The sequence below is a fragment of the Heterocephalus glaber genome, unplaced genomic scaffold (assembly GCF_053883595.1).
Source record: "Heterocephalus glaber isolate CG9 unplaced genomic scaffold, H.glaber_assembly_v1.0 deba00001481, whole genome shotgun sequence".
Lineage (NCBI taxonomy): Eukaryota > Metazoa > Chordata > Mammalia > Rodentia > Bathyergidae > Heterocephalus > Heterocephalus glaber.
In genome coordinates, this window is record NW_028258317.1 from 51,090,165 (window position 1) to 51,117,648 (window position 27,484).

The window sequence follows — 27,484 nt, forward strand, 5'->3', positions numbered from 1 at the left end:
CTTGTTTTTGTAGTTTTTGTGTTACGTGACTTTATCTAAAAATTTCCCAGAATTACTTTAATTCACCTTCAAAGGTATATATATTACAGTTTATGTACCTGTATATAGATACATCTATCAATGGATTTGGTGAAGAACCATGTCAGTTTTTCTGTAGAATGTCCCCTCCTCCAGAAAAATATGTTATATAGAATGAAATCAAAATAACTACAAATGTACAAAAATTCATTTCAATGAATTTGAGCAAGCTTAGTTTGTAACTAATTTTAAAAAAATTTATTTATTTTTGCAGTACTAGGAATTGAACTCAGTGCCTTCACAGTGAGCTGACAGCTTCAGCAATTAAATTTGTTTTTTAACTTTGAGCGAAGGCCTTGCTAAATTGCCCAGGCAGGGTTCACACTTGGGCTCTCCTGCCCCAGCCTTCCAGAGGGCTGGTATTACAGGCATGTGCCACCATGCGGCGGTCCAGTTGGTTTTTGATCCTGTTTTTATTTCCATCTGCCTCAGACCCTTTTCAGTGGTTTAGATCTAAAGGAGGTTAAGAGCTAGATGGAACATAATGGCTACAAAAATGTCCTTAACCCATCCTGGTTGAGTCTACCTCCAACTAAGAGCAATCTCTTCTGTTTAAATCTTGGTTAGCTAAACTGCCTTTACTATTGGGAAGATGGCAGCATTGTGTCTGCCTCAAATTGTTTCTGACTTTTTCTAAAGTCTCCTTTCCCTGGAGACAATGTTCTGTAACATTATTGTCCGATAGTACTTTCTCTGGTGGTGGAAATGTTCTATAGTTTGCTCTGTCCTCAGCTCTAACCACAGGTGACTGTTGAACACTTGAAATATAGCTAGTATGACTGAAGATCTGGATTTTGATTTTGTTTTACTTAAATAAGGTAGAACTTTAAATAGCCGTGAGAGTTTAGTCGCTACTCTACTGGACAGCACAACTTTATAATTTAGTGTTTAAAATTTACTTCTGTTGTTTTAAAAAATAGAGTTGGACTGTTATACCCTAAAACAACCATGGGCTAAATGAAGGTAGATCATCAAATACTGTACACTTTAGGCAAGTCTAAACCAGATTTCTTAATATTATAGCCTTAGAGATAATGAAGTATGGTAGAAAAAGCCCTGTACCCACAGCCAGAAGGCTGTCCCTCTGGTTTTTTTGGCTCTGCCACATAAGTTGCAGGGCAGATGCTTTAACCTCTTGAGTGGTTTCTTCACCTATAGGTTGTGTATGGCAGAATCACTAAATTATCCTAAGAATCAAATGAAGCATTGCATATGAATACACTTTGTAATAATATGTCTAACACTAATAAATTTAAAAGGGAATTGTTAGAATCAACTGAATATATTTCAAATAAATGTAATTTGACTATATATATTGAGTAAAGGCTGTAGCGGTCCCCTTGGCCAACAGCTTATAGCTCTGCTGCATGTTTTAGCCAAGAAAAAATCTGTTTGAGCAGTGTTATGTCCTGGCCTCGTGTTAATCAGCAGTGATGATCAGAGTGTACAAACTTGAAGAGCTTTTCAATGTCAGTGAAATCTTTTAGAGGAACAAGCTGAAATGCAGGGGTATGTGGAAGGTTGGGTCAGCGGGGGACTTGAGAGTATCTTTCAGGCAGATGCTTGCACAGGTTGTTTTTGATTCAAATTTGGCCATGAAAAGCTGGTTGCTATAAAGAATGAGAATACTCTTGGTCTGACAGTTAGTAGAATTATCTGTGGGACAAATCTTGGTGTGGTCCCAAAGACAAGGAACACAGATTCCAAAGGGGAGCAAAGTAAAGCGTGGTAGTGGGTGGGAAACTGGGAGGGCAGAGAAGGGAGCAAGAGAGGGAAACTTGTGCTTCAATACCCAAGGCTTTTTCCTGCAGTGGATCTGGAACTCTGGAGTTGGGTGGCTCAAGATCCTGTCTATAGAAGAGGGAAAGAGCAGGATGATGATTTCTCTGTGCAGGTATTTTCATCTTGGGTCCACTACAGAGAAGGTAAATGCAATGATCTATTATATTCCAGACTTCAGGGAGGATGGTTCCTGATATATTGGAAAACCCTAAAGAGCCTTCCATAACTTTACCTTGCTTCTCTTTCTGAGTCCTTATCCCTGACTTTGGAGCTAAGAAATCTACCACATGAGCCACAGCAGACTTTAGGGAACCCTCAGCTACCTTTATCTTCCTGTGTGAGTCAGTGTACTTTTGATACTTTTAGCTGCTAGCCTTCATTCACTTTTTTATGGAATGGTCAAAAGAGTGGGAGAGGTTTTGAGAACAGCTGGGCCCTCCCAGTTGCTAGGATGGTTATTTTAAGCTTTGTTTAATGTGTCCAGAGACCCAGATGGCATTTTTAACTAAGCTGCTTTATTAAATCTTGTGATAAAATATAGTGATGTTTATTGAAAAGGCAGACACACATCAGCAACATTATGTGTGAAACTTGCCCAAGGAATTTTTTATAAAACATCTGCTCTGCTTGGGTTCTTTGTGAATGCTAGAGGTTTGCTAGTTTCTGTATAGACTTGAGGACTAGAAGTTGGAACCTACTTTTGGAGAAGCCCGAGCATATGTATTAAATTAATCAATCTTAGCTCTCATTTTTGGATTCAATGCCCTCTTCTCTTAGACAACAGTAACACGAACAAGCATTGTAATAGAATTTTAACAAGATTGTTTTAGAATAATAGGCAGGGAAATACAGATCTAATTTGCCCAGGGAATTTAAAATTGAAGGTAGAGAACTCAATGGCATGCATCAGCTTGAGAGCTAATTTGAATACATTCAAGATTTGGCCAGTGTATTTTTACTGCTTATACTTGTACAGCTAAAGAGGGAATTTTTAGACTCTTTCATCTGATTTGATTTTGTTATCAAAAAGAAGATATCTAGAATACAGTATACGCAAGACTTGTTAAAATGAATATCCACATTCGCTGAGTTGTTAAATATCTCTCATCTCTTACATTTTTGGTGACATCAACTTTTGGGATGATCTCTGTATTTATATGAAGAGAAGATTTTCAGAAACATTTAACTCCCAAAGAAGTTCTTTTTTTTGGCCTAAAGTTACGGAAGTTTCTGACTTTACATTCCTTTTCAAGTGTGTACTAAGAAGCATTTTATGCAAATATAATGTTTAATTATTGCCTTTCTATTGTTCTCTTTTAATAAGAGTTCTAGTTTTCAGCTAGGGATATCTAGCTTTACATTTAAGGATCTCTAAAAGAAAGAGAAAAACTCTGAAACCAGAGGACTAGAGTTTTTTTTTTTTGACAAAAGACTTCACAAAATACTGGGAGAAGGATTGTACAATAAATGTTTAATATATAAAACATTCTTCTAAATGAATAAGAAAGTGCAAACGATTCAATACAAACATTGTTAGAAAATACATGGGAAGATGATTAACCTCAATAACCAGATAAATATAATAAAAACAGTCTATCACTTTTCTTTTTGCATTACTAGGGATTGAACTCAGAGCCTTTGCATTGAGTTACATTACCAGCCCCGTTAAAAAAAATTTTTATTTTGGGCCAGGGATTTAGCTCAGTGGTGCTGCTGCCTGCCTTGCAAGTGGAAGGTAGTGAGTTTGATCCCTGGTACCAAAAAAAATTATTTTGAATCAGCATCTTACTAAGACACTGAGTTGCCCAGGCTGGGCTTGAATTTGAGATCCTTTTGCCTCAGCCTGCCAGAATGCTGGGATTATAAGTGTGTGCACCACCATGCCTGGTTCAGTCCATGGCATGGTTTAGTTTTTTGAAAAGAAAAAAAAAAAAGAAATACCCAGGATTAGTGTGTTGATGGAAGTTAAGATCAGGCAACTTAGTGGTATGTACCTAAATCAGTAAAGTACTCGTCCAATAAACCAGGAAACTTTTAAGAAACTGTCCTCTACCTGTAGGCACTAGAATATTCACTGCAGCATTTTGCTAAGGGAAATTCAGAAACAATCTCTGTGTTCAATAGTGGAGAACAGGTACATAATTTATGGCACAACCACACAATGAATACTCTAGACATCTATGAACAAAGGAAAAATGTGAATGATGGCTAAACAAAGAAAGCAATTGGTGGAGTATTACGTGGAGGATGATCTCCCTTTTGTGTATAGAATATACAGACAGAAGTTGGGACTAAGCAGCCAGCAGTGGGTATATCTGTGTGTGTGTGTGTGTGTGTGAGATGGCAGGAAGGAAGATCCTTTTCTTTCTATTGCATATGCTTCTCTTGATTAAAATAATTGTGCAAGTATATGTGTATATGTGTATCTATATATGTATATTGCTTAAGGAAAGCACATCAGTAAAAAGTGATGAGGTAGCTGAGTGCTGGGGCTGCTTGGGAGACTTTGATGGGAGGATGGAGTGAGCCTGTGAGTTTGAGGCCAGCCTGGGCAACGCAAAGAGACTTCATCTCAAGAAGAGGAGGAGGGGGAGGGGAGGGGAGAGAGGAAGGAGAGGAAGAAAAAAGAAGAGGAGAAACAGGATGATCCCCCACATACCTCTCCCAAGGTTGTCGGGGGGGGCGGTGAATAAACATAGTATTAGATTATTAAGAATTATTTTTATATATTCATGACACAATTATTACCAAAGATTGTACTCTGATTTAAAGTAAAAGAAGGCCTTGTATATACGCTTTTAGTGGCAGTGGCTCTTCTAACCAGAAGGTGCCTGTTGATGTGCTGATCACAATTGTTGTGGTATGTTTCTCCATGCTGCTGGTGAAGCCTGGGTTGTCAACTGCGGAAGGCCAAAGGCGTGGTCCCTGCCTCCCCCAGCCTCTCCACCCCGTGCTCACGTGCACACACGCACGCCCACCCTGGCATGGCACTTGAGGTGGCAGCAGCTGCTCTCACACAGACTTCAACTCCGCAAGAAGGACTTCTGTGGCTTGGTCTGTGCATTGTCTCTTGCAGCACATGCTGAGTCGATGGCACAGTTTTGTGTCTTGACCCTTTCCAAAGCTCAGGCTGTGCCAAGAGCAGACTCCTCCCCCTCGCCTGCTCCGCTGCCCCTTCCTAAAGCCAGATCTTAATCTGCTCATTTCATGAGGATTTTCAAACTTAATGGACTGGGCCATGTGAGAGATTATGGAGAGGCACAGGCTGAGCAGAGGCTAAGAGACTCCATGCTAATCTGCTGAGTGGTCTGAAAATGCACAGCTGCGGGAGCTCGAGACACTTTCAAGCATTTTGTCAGGATGTTTGTCAGGGGGCCTGTTCCTGCAGCCCTGCTGAATGTTTGGTTAAGAGGCGTAATCTTTTTTTGGACAGGATCTCTCAAATGTAAAGTGACAGATGCAAATGTGGAAGACTCAGCTTGGCTATCATAAATAATGGTCAATGGTTTAATCTTGTTGAGTTGTAAATCTGATTGCCAGCGGTCTTTGGTTCACTGTAACTATAGGGTAGGGGCACTTCGAGAGTGGGCAGTTATTTCCCAACTGGACAGAAACAGGTCTGATGGGTCTTCTTTAAAAATTCATGTAAATGTATTTTAATTGACTGTGACCACTACTCACCACTACTTAGAGAAAACTTGTACCTCTAAATATTGTTTTTGGAGTACTTGGGATAGAGCCCAGCTCTGTCTTTGATCCTCATCCTGAGATCTGAGCTTTAGAAACTTTATATACATGTTCTACCTAGATACATGTTCTACCTGTGAAGGTGCTAAAGATACTGATTTTTTTGCTTTGTTTTGGATACACATATATACATTCCTAAATATTTTCTCATAGATACGTATGATTTCTGTCTACATATGACTGTGGCATTTATCTAGCTTATCAGGTAGCATATGTGTATACATGGGACTCACCCGCCTCCCCCACTCCCAGCAAAACTATGTCTTCTTCCCTGGATATATTTAAGAAAAGGGTAGAACAGAGTCCCAAGTGTCACAAACATTTGCAGACTGCGTAGAACCAACTGAGGAGACTAAATATCCCCTAAAGATCTGTGTCTCTGACCATGAGTAGAACTTGTGCTGAGTTGGATGGAATGAGAGCCGAAAATATAAGCAGTGCCAAGCTGACTATTCTAGGCAGGAATCTGTCTTGCAAGGGCAGTTTTGTGCAGGGAGCTCGATGGCACAGGTAGGTGAGCAGGCCAGCCTGGTACCTGCAAGTGGACCATGCCAGTCAGAGGTGTAGATGGGATGAGAAGAGAAGATCCAGGTGAGGACAGGGCTGAGATATGGGCCTTTTGCTCCCTACCATGGACTTCGGGAGCCTCCTAGTGAGCAAGTTTGGTGATTAAATAGGAAAGACACTGTAGTTATGCAAACATGTATAAATACTTTGCTCCTTAATTATTGGCAAACTATATCATGTTCAATATTTACCAGCATATGGGCTTATTCCTCAAACATTTTTTGGTTTTACGTATAAAATTTGAGGTAAAAGAACACGTGTTGGCCAATCAATGATAGTACACTGAAATAATCAAATATTATACAGCCGTTAAAATAATGTTGTGACATAGAAAGAAAGGATTAAGGAAGGGAACAATATAGGCTACACAACAGCCCCTTTTGTAAAAATACGCAAATATATGAAATAAACAGAGGTAAAGACCAAGGCACATAGACGAAGGCTATAACAGAAATGTTAATGGCGATCATTTTTAAATGGTAGAATTACAGGTGACTTTTATCTTTTTCTTGCTTATGCATACTTCTTAAATGTTCAGAAATAGAACATGGGCGTGTATTTTATAGTTAGGAAAACATTTCAAGTTAGTGAAATAATGACAACAGCAATTCATTCAATTCTTACGCAGAAAGGACACTGGCAGAGAAGGCAAATGAAGTTCACTGAGAGTGTCAGGTGTTGGGTGCTGAACTGCAGCAGGGCTTTGTTACTTCCTTTCACCCTGCATCATGTGATCTTTTAGATAACACAACAAGATAAAGTAGGATTCGTGATCTTGCCCAGAGTCACATTGACGGTAGATAGCAAAGTCGTGTTTTCTGTCCTTTTCTGTTAGACATTAGGTGTTTTCAGGGCACTCGGCTCTGCTTTCTTGACCCAGGCAGACACAGTGTGCATTTGGAGTTCTGGTCCCAGTGTTCAAGTGGTGTGATTACTCATAAAATAGCAACGAGCGGGGCCCTTTCTTGTTTTACTGAGTCAGGCCTTATAAGGTAAAGATTCCAGAGCATTTCCCAAGCATTGAATTACCTGGCTACTGGGAGGGACAGCACATCCAATTTTTATCTCATTTTGCAGCCAATGAAAATTAGATTTCCTGATCTCAGTGAAATCTCCAGATTGAGCAGACTAATTGAGGAACAAAACTTGGGCCAGACTCATAGATGCCTGTGAGTTTCCACACTTGCTCAGATATGAGGAGTCAGATGAGAAATCCATGCTGGTTTGGTCCAGATGCGCTCTCAGGCCTCCCTCCAGCTGAGTGTGGGTAAAGACTTCCAGGGATACAGGAAGCCAAGGATGAGCCCTGTTGTTCACATCTGGTCTCCATGTAAGAAAGCACAGATGGCACAGTTAGAGAATCTGCAATGGAATGGGCAAATGAAGAAGTGCCATGATGTCTGGAAACCACGTCCATACTTTGCCTTGAATTTGTTACTTCTCAAAATTCCACTTAGTTGTCTCCTGCTCACTCATGAGCAGTGCTGCTTGAGGTCTGGCACTGCTCTCTGACAGCTGGAACTGAAAGACTGAAGCCTGCGATCCACAGGAGCTCAGCTTTGGTCCAAGAGTGGTGTGCACGTGCGTACATGTGTGCGTGCGTGTGTGTGTGTGTGTGTGTGTGTGTGTGTGTACTTTACAATGAGAGTGCAGGAAATAGGCTTCTCTGTGTTTATGACTCTTCACAGTACTTTGGAGGTGGACGTGCTGGTGTCTGTGTGGTCCCGTAAAACACTCTGGGAACCATCAAGAAAATTTCTGTTTATTGCTCTCTTTGCTTTCTCCAGTTCCCTCTGGGATATGATCCCATTACAGGCATATGATTCTATTACAGGGTTATGACCCAGTGAACAGAGGATACTGAGGAATTTGTCATCCTTACCTTTTCTTTCTTTCTTTTGAAAAAAATGACATATTTAAAGCCAAAAGAGACTCATAAAAGGAGGGCTCTTAAGAGGGTTCACACGTGAAAATAATCCTGCTTTCATTAGTGTTATGTTAGCGGGGAAAAATCATTTAAACTTGAAACTCTGCATCTACACGGAAATTTTAGCCTCCGGGTTTAAATTGTATATCTCTCCTCTCTAGGACTTTAATTTGTGCTAATTAGAAGCCGAACTCATACTAAATCTAATTTAGAAAGGCAGTTGTTAACATTGTGCAAAAAGACTCATCAGAAATAAAATCATTTACAAATTAGTTTCATGTGGTGCATGATGTGAAAGACTAGATGTGCTGGGGAAACAGCTTTTGTGTCCTGTTTTCTCTTTGCCAAGACACTGGTCTGTGGCATGTGGAGGGGCATGCTGATTCCTCAGTGCTTGCCATGCCTCTCTGTGGGTGGAAAACAGTTCTATACGAAGAAGAACTGAAGGCTGCTGGGAAGCATTGGCCTCAGGTTAGACAGAGATCCTAAGTAACTGCAGGAGATAAATGGTGCTAATCACACCCTGCTTCCTCCTATCTGCCCCTCCCCAAGGCTGAGTAGGAGCAAGTTCGTGCTGTGTCTGTCTACTGTCCGTGGGGTGCAGGAGGAGGCATGTGTCTGCAGGGGCCCACGGAATAGTGTCCATGTGTCTACCTGTGGATCCTGGCACGTTTATCTGCGTCCTCCAAGTTTAGTGGACTAGGGTCCGCCTTGCTCCCATTCCAAGTGTCAGCTGAAAGACTGTTCTTTAGCAACAATAAAGTCCCCCTGGGTGAGTGCCCCTTCTGCAGGGCTTGGTGAGGTTTCCCCGAGCCACAGTTTGGGAGGATCAGGGAGGGGCCCGCAGAATGCCACAGCTTGTCTCTCTCCCACCTGGGATCTGGGTTTCACTCAGATATGAACGTCAAACGTTGCCTGCTTTAATGCTGTAAACAAAAACCAAACAGTTATGTAAGTAGACCATCTTTTCCTCACAAGATAGCAATCTGCTACTTTGACAGAGGGTAGTATTTCTAGGACTTTTCCAGAAAGTTGAATGTACTTTAAGGGAGAATTGATATGTAAAAAATAATTTTCAAGTTTGGAGGGAGGTGTGGGATTTGGGGAAGACAATAGCATCTTTTGTGTCATGTTTAATTAAAAAATGTTTATTAGTCCGTGTTTGCAGTATATAATGAATACCTTCATTTTGGGGAATTGGTAAGTGTACATAATACATCTTAATTCTTTTACTTCCCTTTCCTCCCTTTCCCCTCTCTGCTTCTCTTGGTTCCCTTCCCTTTAGCAAAAGATCTATCTCCCTCTTTGCTATTATGTGTCTTTTATTTTACTCTTTATTCATTGGGTTTTTCAAATAAGAGAATCATGTAGTATTTAACCTTGTGTGTCTGATTTATTTCACTTAATATTATCATCTCAAGGTGTGTCTATTTTCTTACCAATGACTCAAACTTATCCTTCTTTATGGCAGAGTAGTACTCCAGTATGTATACATACCACTTTTCTTTATTCATTCATCTGTTGAAGAACATATAGAGCTTTTCCAAGATTTAGTTATTAGGAATTGTCCGTTGTAAACATGGGTGTGCATATATCCCCATAATATGATGTCTTTAACTCTTTTGGGAAGATACCTAGAAGGGGAATTCCTGGGTCAAATGGAATTTCTATTTTTAGTTTTTTGAGGAACCTTCACAATGATTTTCATAGATGTTGTACTCGTTTTCATTCCCACCAACAATGTAGAGGGTTCTTTTGTCCCCTGAAGTCTCACCAGCATTTGTTATTATTTCAGTTCTTGATGATAACCATTCTTTCTGGAGTAAGATGGAATCTTAGTGTTGTTTTAATTTGTGTTTCTCTAATGGCCAAAGATATCGAACATATTTTATATATTCTTTGGCCATTTATACTTCTTTTGAGAAGTGTCTGTTCCTTTCAGTTGTCCATTTTTTTGATTGAATCTTTTATTTTGGGAGGTCTAATATTTTTGTGTTCTTTCTATTTTCTAGATATTAGTCCACTATCTGAAGAATAGCTGGCAAAATTTTTTCCCCATTTTGTAGGTTGTTTCTTCAGTTTGTTTCCTTTGCTGTGTAAAAGGATTTTTAACTTGATAGAATGTCATGTGTTGATTCTTGATGTTATTTCTTGCACAATTGGGGTTCTGTTCAGGAAGTCCTTGCTTCGGGATATGTCTTCAAGTTTTACATATTTTATTATCCAGCTGATTTTTTAACATTTATATCTTTGATCCATTTTGACTTTATTTTAGTATACAGTGAGACATGGGTCTAAATTCAGTCTTCTACCTCTGGATATCCAGTTTTCCCAGCACCATTTGTTAAAGAGGCTATCTTTCCTCCAATGTATGTTTTTGGCCCTGTTGTAAAAAGATTAGAGAACCAAATATGCCTGGGTTGTTTCTCTATCTTCTCTCTGTTCCATCCTTGTCTGTTTTTGTGCCAGTACCATGCTGTTTTTATGATTGCAGTTTTGCAATATAACTTGAAATCTGGGACTTCAAACCCTCCTACTTTCTCTTGTTGCCTAATATTGTTTTTCAAATTCTGGGTCTCTTATGGTTCCATGTACATTTTAGTATTATTTTTCCTTGTTCTGTGAAGAATTCTCTTGGTAATTTGATTGGGATTTTGTTAAATCTATATCAGCTTTGTAAATATGGCCTTTTTGACAATAGTGATTCTGCCCATCCAGGAATAGGGGATATTTTTCCATTTTCTGATATTCTCTTCCATATCCTTTTTCAGAGCTCAATAGTCTTCCTTAGAGTTCTTTCACTTCCTTTGTAAGAGTAATTCCTAACTATTTAATTTTTCTTGAAGCTATTATGAATGGTATTACTTTAGTAATTTCATTTTTTGGGGGGTGGTACTGGGGATCGAACTCGACCTTGCTTGCGAGGGAGGCGCCAGAACCACTGCGCTAAATCCCCAGCCCACTGAGCTAAATACCCAGCCCACTAATTTCATTCTTAATACAAACCCATCTTAAGTGAATTTTTGCAACTCTGTGTCCTCTTAGCTTTGTCTTTGGGGCTTTTCTTGCACCTCAGGGAAGTTACGTGGTTCATGTTGTCAGTAGAGCCAAGATGATGCCATATCTAGGTCTTTCACTGTAACTTCATGTTGTGTGGGTTTCTTTGTACAGCAGGGTCACTAAGAGCTATTTCCTTTATCAGTAACTAGATCTTAAAAGCCATGCCTTTTTCGATAACATTTGCCTTGGGCTAATTGGGAGAGGGAAAGTTAACAGAAGAGGAGAAAACATAGACACACAGAGGAGAAAATGATGTGAAGACAGAGGTTGGAGTGATGTGATCCAGAAACACGTGGATACAGCAGAAACAGAAGGAGACAAGCAGGGATCCTTTCCTTGAGCCTTCAGAGCATACACAGCCCTGCTGACATCTTGATTTTGGACTTCTAGTCTTCAGAACTAAAATAGATAAAATTTTTGTGGTTTTAGTCACAAAGTTTATGATAATTTGCTATGGCAGCTTTAGTAAATAAATATAGATTTTGTATTAGTTTACAATTTCATATTAATTTCCTAGGGGTACCATAAGAAATCACCACCAGCTTGGTGGTTTTGAACAACAGAAATTTATTGTTGCATAGTTCTGGAGACCAGAACTTGGTTGTTTGTTCATTTGTTTTGTTTTTTTGGTACAGGAGGATTGAACTCAGGACCTTGATTTTGTGCTTATGAGGCAGGTGTGGTGCCACTGAGCTAAATCCACTGCCCCTGGAGACCTGAAATCCAGGTGTGAGCAGGGCCATGCTCCCTGGAGGCTTGAGAGGAGAATCTGTTCCTTGCCTCTTCCAGCTTCTGGTGGCCATCAGCATTCCTGGGCCTCCTGGGCTTTTGGCCACATTAATCTCTGCCTATCATGTGCCCTTTCTCTGCTGTCTTCTTTAGTGTATGTCAACCCTAGTATGTACACAGTGCTGCCCCTTTCATGATGAAACTAGTCTAAATTAACTTGTGGCCAGGTCACTGGCTGTATTACTCTGGGAAATGGTGCCAAACTAGGGGCTTAGTGTTGGTCTCTTCTGCTGGCAGATAGAACCCTCAGGAGTGGCCATAGCCAGCTCAGCCTGGGTGAGTGGAAGTCCATGTTGCTGAGCTCATGCCTCGCCTCCCTTTGTGCTGCCATGGCCACTTTGCTCATGAGCTGATTGGACAATGACAAGGGAGCCTGGGGAAGGAGGCCGAGTGGTGGTATCCCCAGTTGATATCCTTTTTTTGTTTGTTTGGTACCGGGGATCGAACTTAGGACCTTGCACTTGCGAGGCAGGCGGTGGGACCACTGAGCTAAATCCCCAGCCCCCCAGTTGGTATCCTATCAACTTGATTATTAAAATCCCCTTCTGCTGAGGTTAACTTTTGTTGAGTGTTCACATGGGACAAGGAATAGCTTCATGATTTTTCTGTGTCTTACCTTAGAAACCCCATTGCATACTCTCCTGTCTCTCCTCCAGTCTTATCCCCCCACAGCTGGATTTATAGATGGTGTCCAGCACTACCTCATTTTTTTTAGTATTGATGGTTAGTGAGAAGGTCTCATCTAGATATAATTTCCAGATACCTAGAATGTAATCTTTAAATTTTAAAAAATTCTAATTTTAAAATAATTAAGCTTTTATTAGTACATGTTTATAGTACATAATGATTACATTCATTGTGGGGAGTTGGTACATATACATAACATCTTAATTCTTTTTATTTCTTTTTCCCTCCCTTCCCCCTCCTAATATATTTTTAATCCTACAATTAACATATTTCAGTTTGAAATTTTATACAAGTGTGACTACTCACCTTAACTTTCTTAAACAGTAGACATTACCTTTCCAAAACAAGAAATAGCTGAAATTTAGTGACATAAAAATTTATAATCTCTCTTACTTAACAAGTCAACTGTACATATTTATTTCTGTATTTTAACAAGCCCTTGCTCAAAGTGTATATAATTTTCTATTGTTGTAAGAGCATACAAATAATTTTTTCTACATTTTTTATTTAGTTTTAAAGCATTGTCTCTGTTTCTTTCCTACCACTTAAGAAAATGTAGATTGTTACAGCATACAAACCTGAAATGTAGTCAATTTTTATTGCCTTAAGAGCAATTTGAAGTCATTTCTCACTCGCAAATTAGTGACACATGGAAGTTCCTGGTAGGCAGAGACTTCATTTTTAGTAACCACCACTGAAGAAAATATCTTTCTGTTTATGCTCCCCCCCAGGATTATTTCTGTAAGAATAATTCTGAAAAATGGAGAATATAGAAAATTTTGAACAAAAGAATATTTTTAGATTCTTAACTCTCCAGACGTTACTTGAGGGCAGTGGCTAAATTATATTTAATGCTATGTTGGCAGGGCTTTCTGTATTGCCTATTTCATAGTAGGTAGTCTATACAATTAATTGAATGACTACATAAATTTTAATGAGTATATGGAAAATAATTTGTTATGGCTGTGAATAATGAGTGTAACTATTGTCCTTTGTCTTTCTTGGCACCACTGCCTATCAAATTATTAAAGATAGAAAGCTGGAGTTATTCTTGACTCTTTTCCTTATTGCTCCTGTATTAGCCACTAATTGCTGGCTTAAAACAGCAACATGTATTTATTATCCCTCACAGTTTCTCTGAGAGGAGATGAGTTATTTTGTCTTGGGGACTCTCATGGGGTCACGTCACATGTTGGTAGGGGTTTTATCATGTGAACAATTGATGGGGCTGGAATATCATTGGAAAAGGGCTCACTGATGGTAGGTAGCCTCGGATCCTTTTCTTAGAGGTCTCTACACAGGGCTGCTTGAGGTCTTCGTGGTGTGGCAGTTCTCCTCTGGCTCCTCCCAGAATGAGCAGTCCAACAGAGCAGTCCAGCAGTCCATTTTGGAGGCTGAGTAACATAGCTTCTCTCTTCCATATTTTATTTCACTTCCATGTTCATTAATAGATATAAATACAAAGATACAGATACAGATATATCTGTGGGGCAGTATTGGTGCGAGGGGACTGCTGTTGGGCTTGAGGATAGAGCTTGCTGTGGCTTAGGCTACATCAGTCTTTCTCAAGTGACTTGTCTGGGAAGAGAGAAGGAGTCTTACTGAAAGGCAGGTTCTTCAGTAAATCTTGAGGTGCTGCATTTCTACCACATGTGCTGATGATGCCCACCCTGCAGGACCTATGAGTCACAGGGGGCCTGGATGCCAACTTGGGAGAACACGGGAATCACCTGTGAAGCTTTAAAAACTGTGCATATCTGGATCTTACCTGGATATTGCAATTTAATTAGTCTAGAATGCAGTCTGATTATCGGGCATAAAAAAGCTTCACAAGTGACCCTAATTTGTAGAAAGCATTGAGGAACCACCGTATTGGATGACTAAAAACTTGTTTTAAAACAAAATGAAGCAAGTAATGCTCTTCAAGGCTGTGTTGCTGACTTATTAAGAGGCCAGTTTTGTAGCTATAGAAAGAGTCTGGCCATACCCACGAACAAACCTCCAGAGTTCTGCTTTGCATGACTGGATAATGTCTCCAGTGTCCTCATCACATGCTGTCACATAATGGTAGAAAGAGAATTCCTACCTGTCTTAGTTACTTTTCTCATTGCTGAGACAAAATACTCGACACTCACAAGTTAAGGGAGGAAAGGTTTATTTGGCTTATGGTTTGTAGAGGTTTCAGTCCATAGGTGGCTGGCTCTAAGGCAGAGTGGCACATGTCAGAAGGGCATCACAGAGGAGAAACAGTTCATGGTGCCCAGAAGGAAGCAAGGGAAGCAAATCCTAGTGTCCTTGAGCCTAGCATTGCACCATGAATCAATTCCAGCATCACACACTCTAGATCCAGCCACCTCTGAAAAAGCCCCACCTATGACCGCATGAGTCTTGGAGGGGGGACATCTAGACACAAGGCATCACACTACCTAAAGGCACAATTAGAATATGAAGAGGATGCAGTCAGCCAGGCCCCTTGATGTGTGAGCTTGCTCCTAGGCCCAAGAAGCTGGAGAAGCAGAGTAGTACTACTTTTCTTTTTCCTTGAAATTTCTAGCATGTTCACACGCATAGTTTCTGAGTGAGGCCCAAACTAAAAACTTGTGTGGTTCAAGCAAACCCCATGGTCATCAAAAGCAGGAGTTTCAGATTACTGGAGATCAATGAGCCATGTCCTACTCTGAGGCTAATAATCGACTACTAGATATGAATGCCTCAAATGGTCTTGGAGACACTGGACAGGGCAGACAAGCTCCTTCTCTCCTTCTCTTTCTCTTTTTGGTACCAGGGATTGAACTCAGGACCTTGTGCGTACAAGGCAGGTGGCGGAACCACTGAGCTAAATCCCTGGGTCTCTCCCTCCTCTCTTAACTAAAGTCCACTCAGTTCCTTTGGCCAAGTGATTGATTGTATACCGGCAGAACCTGGGACACTTTCCTGTTGTTATGCCTTCAATTCCATGTTACTTGGATTGATTTTTGTTTGTTTCTGGATGGCTTAGATTGGACGACTCATTATTGGACAGAACGGCATCTTGTCTACACCTGCAGTTTCGTGCATTATTAGGAAGATCAAGGCAGCTGGTGGAATCATTTTAACAGCTAGCCACTGTCCTGGAGGACCGGGTGGAGAGTTTGGAGTGAAGTTTAATGTTGCCAATGGAGGTATGTGGTTCAGAAAATGCCTCAATTGTGATTTCTTTCCTGCTATATTATCACAGTTTTATAGTGACCCTCTTATGGTAGACAAGCCAGGCAGCAGGGAAGAAATTGCCTCAGAAAAATCCAGAAAATTGTCCAAGGTGAGAAGATAAGAAAGTAGCATAACAGGCTCTCAGACCTATTTGGTTGGTCCCTTGGTCTCCTGAGCTCCTCTGAGAAATGATTGAATAGTTAGTTAATGCTTATCTGATAGGTGAGGACTTGAGGTTTTAAGTTTGGGACACACCTAGAAGGTCATTTAGGTCATTTCTCTCATTTTACAAATAAACAAATCAAAGCCTTAAAAGGCTGAGTTGCTGCAGAAGGTCACATGGTGGCTCAAAGAAAGACATGACTTTTAGCCCAAGCCCTGGCCTTGCTTTCTTACAATGTTGGCTTTTTTTCACTGAAATACACAGAATTACTTCATATTTATACAGATTTATACTAGTAAGGCTGGGATATACGTATGAGGGTGAATCTCTTTAAAAAATCAAATGTAACACAAAACAGGGAGAAAAATTAGTGGATACCATGTATCCATTACCTCTTTTCCAGTTTGCTAATCTTTTTTTCTGAAGAAGTTTAAGGAAAAATTCAGCATGCAGACATTTCATAGCTAAACATTTGTGTATATATATATATCTCTGAAAAAGAAAGACATGTCCCTGCATAACTTTAGTAACATGTCTAACAAAAATAACATTGATTCTTTAATCTCATCTGAAATCTAATCTGTAGTCAGATTTTTCTTTTGATCTTTAAACTTTTGTTTACATCTGTTTTATTCAAGTAAGGATATATCTCCAATTCATATATTTGTTTGCCAATACTCTTAAAACTTTTAAACAGCAATGCCGACTTTGAGTGTTCATGTTGGTATGAGCCGAGTTTTAAGCAACAACAGTTATCATTATGAATTATTCCTGGTCCCAGGTGAAACATATTCTGAAAAAGAGTTTATTATCTCCCCCTCCTTGCAGCTAATTTGCATATTATTCAACCAGTAAACGTTATTCATGTTGAATGTTAAACATACTCCATAAGCACAAGGCAAAACACTACAACCAATACACATGTACCTGAGGCTGCATACTATAGAAAGAAAAGAGGTTTATGTAGCTCACAGTTTGGGAGGCTAAAAGTCCAAGTTCAGTGGCTTCATCTCTTCAGCCTCTTGTGAAGGCCTTCTGGCTCCATCACAAGATGGTGGATGGCATCATGGTGGAAGTGCATACAAGAGAGAACCATCAGTCCCATTGTGAGACAGGAAGCCAGAGGGATTTATAATAACTTACTGCCTCAGGAAATAACCAGGGGCCCACAAGAACTACACTAATCCTTCTAGGGGTGGTACCTTCAACAGCCTTGCCATCTTCCACTAGGTTAAAGGATATACCACATCAGCTCCACCACACTGGGCCTCAAGCTTCTAGCACATGAACCTTTGGGGGACTCATTCAAACTATATCCCAATCAAAGCAATTTATATATACATTTTGTAGACAAAATAGCAGGTAGTTATGAAATCTAGTCAAATCTTCAATGTGAGGTGAGGGTTGAACTTATCACTCAGCCTTTACCTATGTCGAAGATCCTTTAACATTTAATTGTTTATATCTGCATATCTTAGAGCTATTGATGAAATTAACATTCCTCATGACAGAGAGATTTTAGTTTTTTTTCTACTCAGTGCAGAATAAGTTCTTCTAACATCTTTCTTCTGAAGTTGCAGGCATTCATCTCTTGTGATTGTGTGTTATAAAAATATATCTTAGGGATGAAAGACTAAGTGCCCTTGTAGGCAAAGGGACATAGGACACATTTGGAGTTGTGTGGCTTTTAAAATATGCTTAGAGGACGGGCACATTTGGAACATATTTTTAAGTAGAAAGAAAGATGACAGTGTTGAGGAGAAGTAGAAACAATGGAAATGCTAATGTTTTAAATACTTACAATTGGTTGGTAACCATGCTCAGCACTTTTCATACATTATCCCATTTAATGTTCATAACAAACTGATGAAGTAAATGAGGAGTCACAAGATTAAAAGAGCTCGATCAGTATCACATAGTTAGTACCTTGTGGAGAGAATTTACAGCCTAGATCCCCGAAAGGGGGGCAGAACTTTTACAAAAGAATGCAAAGATGAGTACAAATGTAACTTTGAGGGATGCAGAACAGAAGTTTTGGCAAATAGTTGCCTACAGCTATTCAAAAAGTATTAAGAAGTGTCCCTTGCTAAAACAATGGGACGAGACTAGAGAAGGAACTTGGAGTAAATGGAGATATTTTGCAAAAGGTACTCTGGGGGGGGGGCAAATCACTCCTTAATTGTCAACTTGACTTTTTAAGGAAATGCATCAAATATTTTTAGTCAATCCCGATGTTAAAAACTTAGGAGTGCAATGATGGTGAACCTTTCAGAGCTTTCAATGATAACAAGCAGCTGGCTGCGGCTCACATGCCATAGGTTCACCACCTATGGTGATTAGAGAGTGAATTGGGGAAAGTAATCAGTTTACCTGGTACACTCATATATCAACTAGGCAGCCGATCTGGGAGTAGAAATTATATTTTCTTTTTTTTTTAGGTACACTTGGGAAACTGTGGTTTAAATCTGGAATCCCTCACTTCTGTCAAGTGAATATCCTGTTTGTGTCTCATATCCTGAATAAAGCTGATTACATAACCAGGTCTCCCTAACAGGTGTGAAACTATTTTTAGGAGAGATGTATCATTGCTTAGAAGTGGATTAAAACAAACAAAACACGTAGGTTCTTGGCCTACATAGAACAGGTGAGGGTGACCCAGTTTCCTCCCCAGTAGATGAAAACAGTGTAAGAAACACTCAGGCTAATTAAACTGTGAATCTTTCACTGTTTAGAGAATGAATGAAGGATGGTAACGTTTCTCTGATTGAAATTCCTGAGACTTTAAAAAACTGCATTTTGGGTGTTTGTATTTTAGGTCCAGCCCCAGATGTTGTCTCAGACAAAATATATCAGATCAGCAAAACTATTGAGGAATACACCATTTGTCCTGATCTTCGAATTGACCTGTCTCGACTAGGAAGACAAGAATTTGACCTGGAGAACAAATTCAAACCATTCAGAGGTAATAGAGAGATCAGATATATTTTGAAGAAGTCAGAACAACTCCATGGATGGGGTACCTTCCAAGGGGCCTGTACGGTGGAGTCCAAGTGTGCATGAGTGGAGTGGGCTCTTTGGCTTGATAATGACCAGTGGTATCCACAAGGAAGTGCACTCATAAAAATTACTGAGTTATCACTCTGAAGGGTGACTTTAAAAAATAGGTGGAATCTGTATTTGATACAGAAAGAAATGGGAGCAACCAAATATCTGGATACTTTCAAAAAATCACTTTCCAAACTCCCGGTCATTTTCACCATAGGAAAAATTTTATGGTTGATTTCATTATAATATTCCTGGAATAGACTGTGAGTTTCAAAAATTCGTCTTTGATTTCCTAAGCCATTAGAGTGAAGATGCTGAAATGCGGCCGGGGATTTAGCTCAGTGGTTCTGCCACCTGCCTTGAAAGCACAAGGACCTGAGTTCGATCTCTGGTACCAAAAGAAAAGATGCTGAAATGCCTTAGTTAAGAGCTCTAACAAGTCAATGGGGTTATTAAAATTCCAACAGGAGGTAGATTTTTTTTTATAAGGCAGAGCCATGTGATTCAGCTTAATTTAACACACAATTATTGATCACCATCTTTGTATCAAGCATTATATTAGGAGATTTTACAAAGGAATTCAGTAACTGCCAAATGTATTTAAACAAGTGGTTCAAGAACTAAAGAACCAGAATGAAATTGTTTTAGTGCCCCTACAATTTTGAATACAGTTTGTGTTAAAATGATATCTTTATTGTGCAAGTAATTTAACTTGGCTGCAAAGATAAAATACTTGGTTCATGGCCACATGATAGTTTAGTGACAAAAACACTTAAACTGTGCTGTGCACGGATCACAGTGTTGGGCCAATGTTACCAAATCTTTCTTGAAAAATCTTAAGCCAGTTGTTCACTCAGATCGTGAGCAGAATTTATTGAAAGCCACAGATCCTCCCTGGAGGAACCAGTGCCTGCTTTATTAACCTAGTTGGGAGCGTGCCCATGCACACATGTGCACACACATGGAGGGCTAGACAGTGGGAGACGGGACATGTTATATTAAACAGAATGGTTCACATATGATCGACTACATGTGTTGGAAGGACTAGGCTGTAAGAGGGCTGAGAAACACCAGGCGTCACAATCAGGAAAAAGGTTTCTTTCCTTTTTCTGTTTGGTGTCTTCACGTTATTTATAGGTGTCCAAGAGACCCACATCTTGGTGCTTAGATTCAGGCTTAGATTACTGCAGCCACTTTGGTAGTTGGGTTACTTCCTCAAATGTTGCTGATAACCAGGAGGTGGGTGGAGGGATTCCTTGGCTCCCAAGGAGATAATTATTTAGGTAATTTATATACTGTATTCTTGCTGTTTCAGGTGTTGAGCAAGGCTTGAGCTAATTGGAAACGAATCAGTCCTTGGCATTTCACCTTAAAATGTCAAGAGCATGAACTATTTGATGTAAACTTTCAATTTATGTGGACTTCTGGCTTCCTTGTTTTTCACATTTCTGCTTGGTACTGTGCGCTATCTGTTATAAATACCAAATGTTTTTTGGCAAGTAGTACAATAATTGAAGAATCTGGATGAGATTACCAAAACTATTATCCTAGATTATTGAGTAAAACTTCTAAAGTACTTGGGGCATGATGTTTTATTTATTATTATCATCTTTTGTTGTTGTTGCAGTACTGGGGATTGAACCGAGGCCCTTTGCTGCATCTTAACCTCTGTTTTATTTTGAGACAGAGTCTCACTAAGTCACTCAGGCTAGGCTCAAACTCAAAATCCTCTTGTCTCAGCCTCCCATAGTACTGAGATTACAGGTGTGTGCTACCTACCATGCCTGGTATAATGTTTTATAGATTCATTTTTACTATGGTTAAATATATATAACATAAATTCTTATAGTATAAAATGAAGCATTTTAACCATATTGGTGTACAGTTCATGTGGATTAATTTTTAATTATTTTTTGGATTAATATCCCTCTCATTTCACAAGATAACTAAAAATAGTCCGTGTTCCATAAAAAATGATAACATTAAATTAGAATGGGTGAATTTTCATTCCATTGGAATATAATAATTTAAATGTAAAGAAAAGTATTTTAGAATGTGTATTTCACAAGATGAAGGAATAATTTTATATTATGTGTTAAAATCTCATCCACTAAATGTTACATCTGGATGTACTGAAAATTATTGAAGGTGAATTGATTGGTAACATCTTCAGGGTTTGTTTAAGCATTTCATGGCTCCAAAGTAGTATGTATTTAAAAACTTTGAAAAACAATATATATATATATATATATATATATATATATATATATAAATTTTAAAATTTAAATAAAAGCAAGGCTTTTAAAATTTAATTGAAAGCAAGACAAAATTTTAGTTTCTAAAAAGTTGAATATTTACTACTAGGAAAATTACTTTCTGAGCCTTATGTACCGATTAACACGTTTGAAAAATGTGATGTGTTCTGTCAAATAAATGAAAAATACTTAGTTTGAATTCTTGGTAATTAAGTGGTGTCAGACACTGGAGAACATTTTTTGGGAGGGGGGATATCGGGGATCGAACTCGGGTCCTTGCGCTTGTGCAGCAGGCAGCGAAACCACTGGGCTAAATCCCCGGCCCTTGGAGAAGATTTTTGTTTAATGAGGATTTTCAGATATTTGCCATAGTCCTGGAAATTGGATACTAAGCGGGTACAAAATAGATTTCATGCAAATTCAGAAATACTGTATAGCTTTTGTCACTAATTATGCACTTGGACCTGGTGGGCACAATGGCCTTTGGAAAATAGGGGTCACTACAGAGGTCACTTCTTTCTTTGTTTCATACCAGCTGAGTTGTTCTTTGGCAGAGCCCCACAGGAAAGGCATCTGAGTATGCCAGGATGCCTGCCTGCATTGCTCTGGGTGCCTTTTTGGGGAGAGAGGTGGTGGAAAGAAGTGGGGTACAGGCATGACATAGCACATTTTAATCTTATTTTTATGGTTAATTTTTTACTTAAAAGAATTCTAACTTGATATTACTTTTACCCATTGATCAAAAATTTTGTAGTATCTTGGTTGTGGTTCATTTGTGAGTTTTGTTTATAAATGGATGCCTTACTTCCCAGGAAATGTGTGGGGTTATGATGGACTTGTGCTCGGAATTTCATGCCATTAGGATAGTGATTCTTTTTGCACTTTTCTAAGTCTTTCCCCGGCTATGGTCATTGACATCCCCCTTTGTTTTCCTGTTGTCAGTGGAGATTGTGGACCCTGTGGATATCTATCTCAGTCTCCTTCGGACCATCTTTGACTTTAATGCCATCAAGGGTTTGCTGACTGGGCCCAGCCAGCTGAAGATCCGCATTGACGCGATGCATGGAGGTGAGCTCATGGTTTGCCACAAATTGCTGGGAAAGAAATGTCAAGGAGACCTCTCCACATGTTGGGTTTCTGAGACTATGAAGAAGGATAGATTTCATAGATGCACAATTTGTATATGTTCAGATATTTGTAATGATCTGGGAAACTACAGGACTCCAGTTTCTTTCTTTTGGTATAAATAGAAATAAAAATTGGACAAATGAATTTGAGGCTATGCTTGTGGGAGTGTGGATTAAAACTGTGTTTTTTTTTTATTACAATCTGTGCCATAATTTACAGTCTAGTAATTCAAAATAATATGAAAACATATGCTCCCCACCTCCTTTCTTTTTCCAATTTCCCATTTTCTAGAGTCAACCTTTTCCAAATTTAAAAAAAACTGTTTATTTTAGTTTGTATCTCCCTATCACTAAATACCACAAATCTGCATCTCCTTATTGATATTCTAGTTTCAAGCATCCTTGAATTCATACTATGAAAAGTTTCCTTTGTAGACCTTTATCGTCAAACCCCTCCCCTTTTGCCCAGCCCTGGCAACTATTTATTTGCTTTCCACTTCCATAGTTTTGCCTTTTCCAGAAAACCATATAAATGGGGGCATAAAATTTGTCGTTTTTCATTTGTTTTCTTTTCTCAGCATGTTTTTGAGATGCATTCATGCTGTTGCATGTATCAGTAGTTGTTCCTGCTGCATAGTATTCCATTGTGTTGATGTACCACAGTTTTTCCATTTGCTAATTGATGGAAATTACATCCCCCAGTTTGTGGTTATTACAAATAAAGCTGCTATGAATATTCATGAACAAGTCTTTATGGGAGCATAAGGTTCCATTTGTCTTAGCTAATTACCTAAGAGTGGTATTGCTGAGTCACATGACAAGTATAGGTCTAACTATATAAGAAACTGTCAAGTTGTTTTTCCAAAGTAGCTGTGTCATTTATGCCACCCATAGTGTATAAGGTCTTAGTTTCTCAGTGTCTTGGCCAACATCTGATGTGTTAGTCAGCTTTTCATTGCTGTAACAAAGTATCCAAGAAAGTCAATTTAAAGGAAGAAAGGTTTATTTTGACTGATGATTGCAGTCCATGATCAGCTGGCTCCATTGCTTTAGGCCTGTGGTCAGGCAGAAATCTCATAGCAGAAAAGCATAGTGGAGGGAAGCTGCTCATTTCATGGAACAGAAAAGGGAAAAGAGCCTGCTCTAGTAGGCTTGTTTTTGTTCCCTCTAGGCATCCGCCCTATTGAATGGTGCCACCCACATTCAGGGGAAATCCTCCATCAGTTTTTTGTCCCATGGGCCAATCATCTCTGGAGTCACTCTCACAGATACACCTGGAAGTGTGCTTTACTGACTTCCTAGGTGTTGGCAGGATTAACTGTCATCCCTGGTATTGTCAGGCTTTTCAATTTCAGGCATTCTTCTCCATCTTCTTAGTGTCTGTTAAGGTATTACTGATACAATATTTTAAAGCTTTTGCCTCCCTGTGTAAGTTCCTTTTCCTCTAGGCTTCTTTTTGCTTGGTTCAGTGTCATGTTAAGTCCATTCTTCAAAATTTGAGTGATCCTTGAATATGTGGCATGTTGAAGATTGAGGCACTAAAAAATCTCTAGGGAGCTCTGAGCCCATGGGTCTTATTTTCCATGAGCTTTCTTCTAAGGATTTTGGATTGAATAGTAGTGTTCTCTCCTGTTGGGCTCATCATATTCTCCAGGAAAAGACCTTTTAGGTTCTTGCCTTAGTAGTATCTGGCTTAGAGAAAAGACAGCTACTCTTTCCAGATAGTTTGAATAATATTCAAACTATCTGGAATATTCTGGAATAATATTCAAACTATGCCTCATTGCCTGGCATGTATTATACATCCATCTCTGAATCAGTCATTCTGGTTGGAGAATATAGGTCATGGATTGGGCAGACATAGGTCAACTAATCAGCCTTGGAGGCAGTGGAATTTAGCCACAGGCAGATCATTTGAATTCACATGGAAAAGGAAGTGATTTTCCAAAATAAACCTCAAATATTGCTACTAGAGGAAGAGAAATGGGTGCTAGACAGGCAAAATCAAGAGGTGTTTACTATTTGAGAACTGTGCTATATTGGTGGAAAATAAATGAAGGCATTACTTTACATATACTTCAGCTAACAGGATTATATGGTGGTCTCTAAATGTGTCCTATGATCCAGTTTAGGCGCTTGCTCCTAATGTTCCTTCCATTTGGATGGCCTCCTCACTCCCCACCCCGTCCAAGATTTATGTTCTTCTTCCTTCATGTATCCTCAGATATGCTCCTTCCTCCTGGAAGTCTTACCTGTGGCCATTGTTTCTCCTAAGCCACGGATGAAATTATTCCATAAGTGTGCATTAGATGGCACCTCTCTTTTATTCTTTTGTTTTGTTTTTTTTGAGATAGGGTCTCACTGTGCAGTTTAGGCTGTCCTTGAACTCACTATGATAAATTTTTTTTTTTTTGGGTACCGGGGATTGAACTCAGGGCCTTGCACTCACTATGTAGCCCAAGCTGGCCTCAAACTCACAGTGATCCTCCTGCCTCAGCCTCCCAAGTGCTGGGATTACAGGCATGCACCACCATGCCTAGCTTTTATTGTTTGTTTGTTTGTTTGTTGAGACAGGGCCTCACTATGTAGCCCAGGCTGGCCTCGAACTCTTGGTGATCCTCCTGCTTCAGCTGACACCTCTCTTTTAGTCTTACTGCTTCCATCACTCATCTGTAGATTAGGCCCAACCCACTACTAGATTAAGGGTCCCAGAACTTAGAAACTACATGCATATATGATCCCTTCAAGGCACTTCACTCTATGCAGTTATGAAGTAAGGCTCTTTAGCACTTAATTTGCAAAATGTGCTTAGTTTACAGTATATGATGCTTTAGTGGTTTTTAGTGTTTAATTATACACTGATTACACAAAGCACATTGCTAGAAACATTGAGCGTGTTTGTATATGCTCAGCTAAAGCATTTAATGCTTTTAAAGCAACAGATAATGAATCATTGTAATATGGTTGATTTCTTTCTGGAAACATTTTAGAAAACTTTGGGGAGAAAAATTTCATCTAACTGGATTCTTGAATATATCTTCTATATGTGAACCCAGTCAAGGGACTGTAGTAGATGATCAATAAGTAATAGTTGAAATGAAATTATGTTGTATCTTGAAAAAGCCTGTAGAACTGATTTTTTTCCTTCTGGGCTATTAAATGGTTTCTTGTTCTAACCAGAACAAAATATCCACAGGAGAGGATTCTGCAAATATTTCACATCCTTGTGTATCTTTTTCTTAGTTATGGGACCTTATGTAAGAAAAGTTCTGTGTGATGAGCTGGGGGCTCCAGCCAATTCTGCAATAAACTGTGTTCCCCTGGAGGACTTTGGAGGGCAGCACCCTGACCCAAATCTGACATATGCAACAACCCTTCTGGAAGCCATGAAAGGAGGAGAGTATGGATTTGGAGCTGCATTTGATGCTGATGGAGTAAGTAGGAAAGTTTTCTGCCTGCTGACCTTTCTACTGTATAATGAGCCAAGCACTGAAAGTCATAGGGTTAATGACCACATCTGCAGCCCAATTGGCTGGGGCCTGGGGCCCTAACTGGCCCTGCAGCAGTTCTCTTGTTAAATGGCTAAATATTGCAATTCAATAGCCATTACTGTTCTTAGTTTCAGATTAACATATGTTATAAAGAATTTCTTTTAGAAAACATATTCATGCAATAAATCTTTATTTACAGCTGGTTTTGTTGAAAGCGTATTAAGGAACCAGCTATTTCAGCAGTAACTGCTGTTCTCTATTCAGTTTGAAGGGAAGAAGGAATTAAGTCCGTGAAGGCTCCTGAAGTGTGGAGTAGTCATCCACTCTTCAACAGGTGGAACACATTCCTAGTTGTGTCAAACTTCTGGATGCTTCGCTTTCAGGGATTTATAATGTTTCCCATGCTCTCTTTGGCCTCATTCAAATTGTTTCAGGTTGTTTAAATATAAGACTGCAGTGCAGTGGCTTGCGATGGTTATGGGAATGAGCTGCTGGCAACAGATGCTTCTGCCTGATAATTTTCACACATTCCTTCCCACAGGACCGTTATATGATTCTTGGCCAAAATGGCTTCTTTGTGAGTCCTTCCGACTCCCTGGCCATCATTGCCGCCAACCTCTCTTGCATTCCGTATTTCCGTCAGATGGGGGTTCGAGGATTTGGGAGAAGTATGCCAACCAGCACAGCCCTAGACAGGTAAGCAAGAACTCTAGGATGAAATACGGTGAAATACAGCATCCCCTTGGTTGGTGGCTGGCATTGATTTTCTTCTAATCTACTGGGAACTTGGAGACACGATATGATGTGCTGGGTAGAGGCTTGGAGAGTCAGGAGGCCTGAGCTTCATTCTTATTTCTTATTTGATCTGTGTGACTTTGTTTTTTTATCTGTAAAATGGGGATAATAACACTATCATCCTTACATGGCTGTTGTGGGGTATGAATAAGGTGACTTGTATAACACATCTAGCAGTGTACCTGGTATGTAACAAACTTTTCATAAATGCTTAGCAATAGAACTTACTAAGTCTGAAACTATAGGGCTGAGGATTTAGCTCAGTGGTTTCTCTGCCTGCTGCATAAGCGCAAGGACCAGAGTTCGATCCCCGGTACCAAAATAAACAAAACAAAATCTGAAACTATATAGGTGAAGTAGAGAGAGCATGGAGTTGGAGGCCAGATTATATTACTTTATGTACAAAAGTTAATGTACACCATCATTAACTGTGTCAAAACAGGGAGGATCCTTTACAGGTTTGTTGTGAGAATGAAATGAGATAATGCATGGCAAGTCCCTAGTAGTAGATTTGCATTGCAGGGCCTCAAACAGTGTTAGATTTCTCTCTCCTTGTCCTACCTCTGCCTACTGTCTTATCTTATGAAACAGTGAACTTCAGAGTCTAATATTCTTGAGTAGCATATAATGGTATGAAAGCAGGACATGTGCACGGTGGAAAGTTAGAAAACACAAACAAAATGTAAACATCATACCGTTCCCTGAGTTACCATGTTAATAGATACATTTATATTCCTCACTAGATCTCTTTCTATAAATATAAATGTATAAATATCACATGT

The 27,484-nt window shown here is 39.5% G+C and overlaps 1 protein-coding gene across 1 annotated transcript in view; it reads left to right on the forward strand.

The window, feature by feature from the left end:
- The window catches only part of Pgm5 (phosphoglucomutase 5), a 196,676-nt gene that overhangs the window by 6,204 nt on the left and 162,988 nt on the right, over positions 1–27,484 (forward strand). Inside the window, exons 2-6 of the mRNA XM_004838191.4 lie at positions 15,636–15,798; positions 18,805–18,951; positions 22,232–22,357; positions 25,660–25,850; positions 26,449–26,603. Of these exons, the coding sequence (XP_004838248.2) occupies positions 15,636–15,798; positions 18,805–18,951; positions 22,232–22,357; positions 25,660–25,850; positions 26,449–26,603 (782 nt within the window). The remainder of the gene's footprint in view (positions 1–15,635; positions 15,799–18,804; positions 18,952–22,231; positions 22,358–25,659; positions 25,851–26,448; positions 26,604–27,484) is intronic.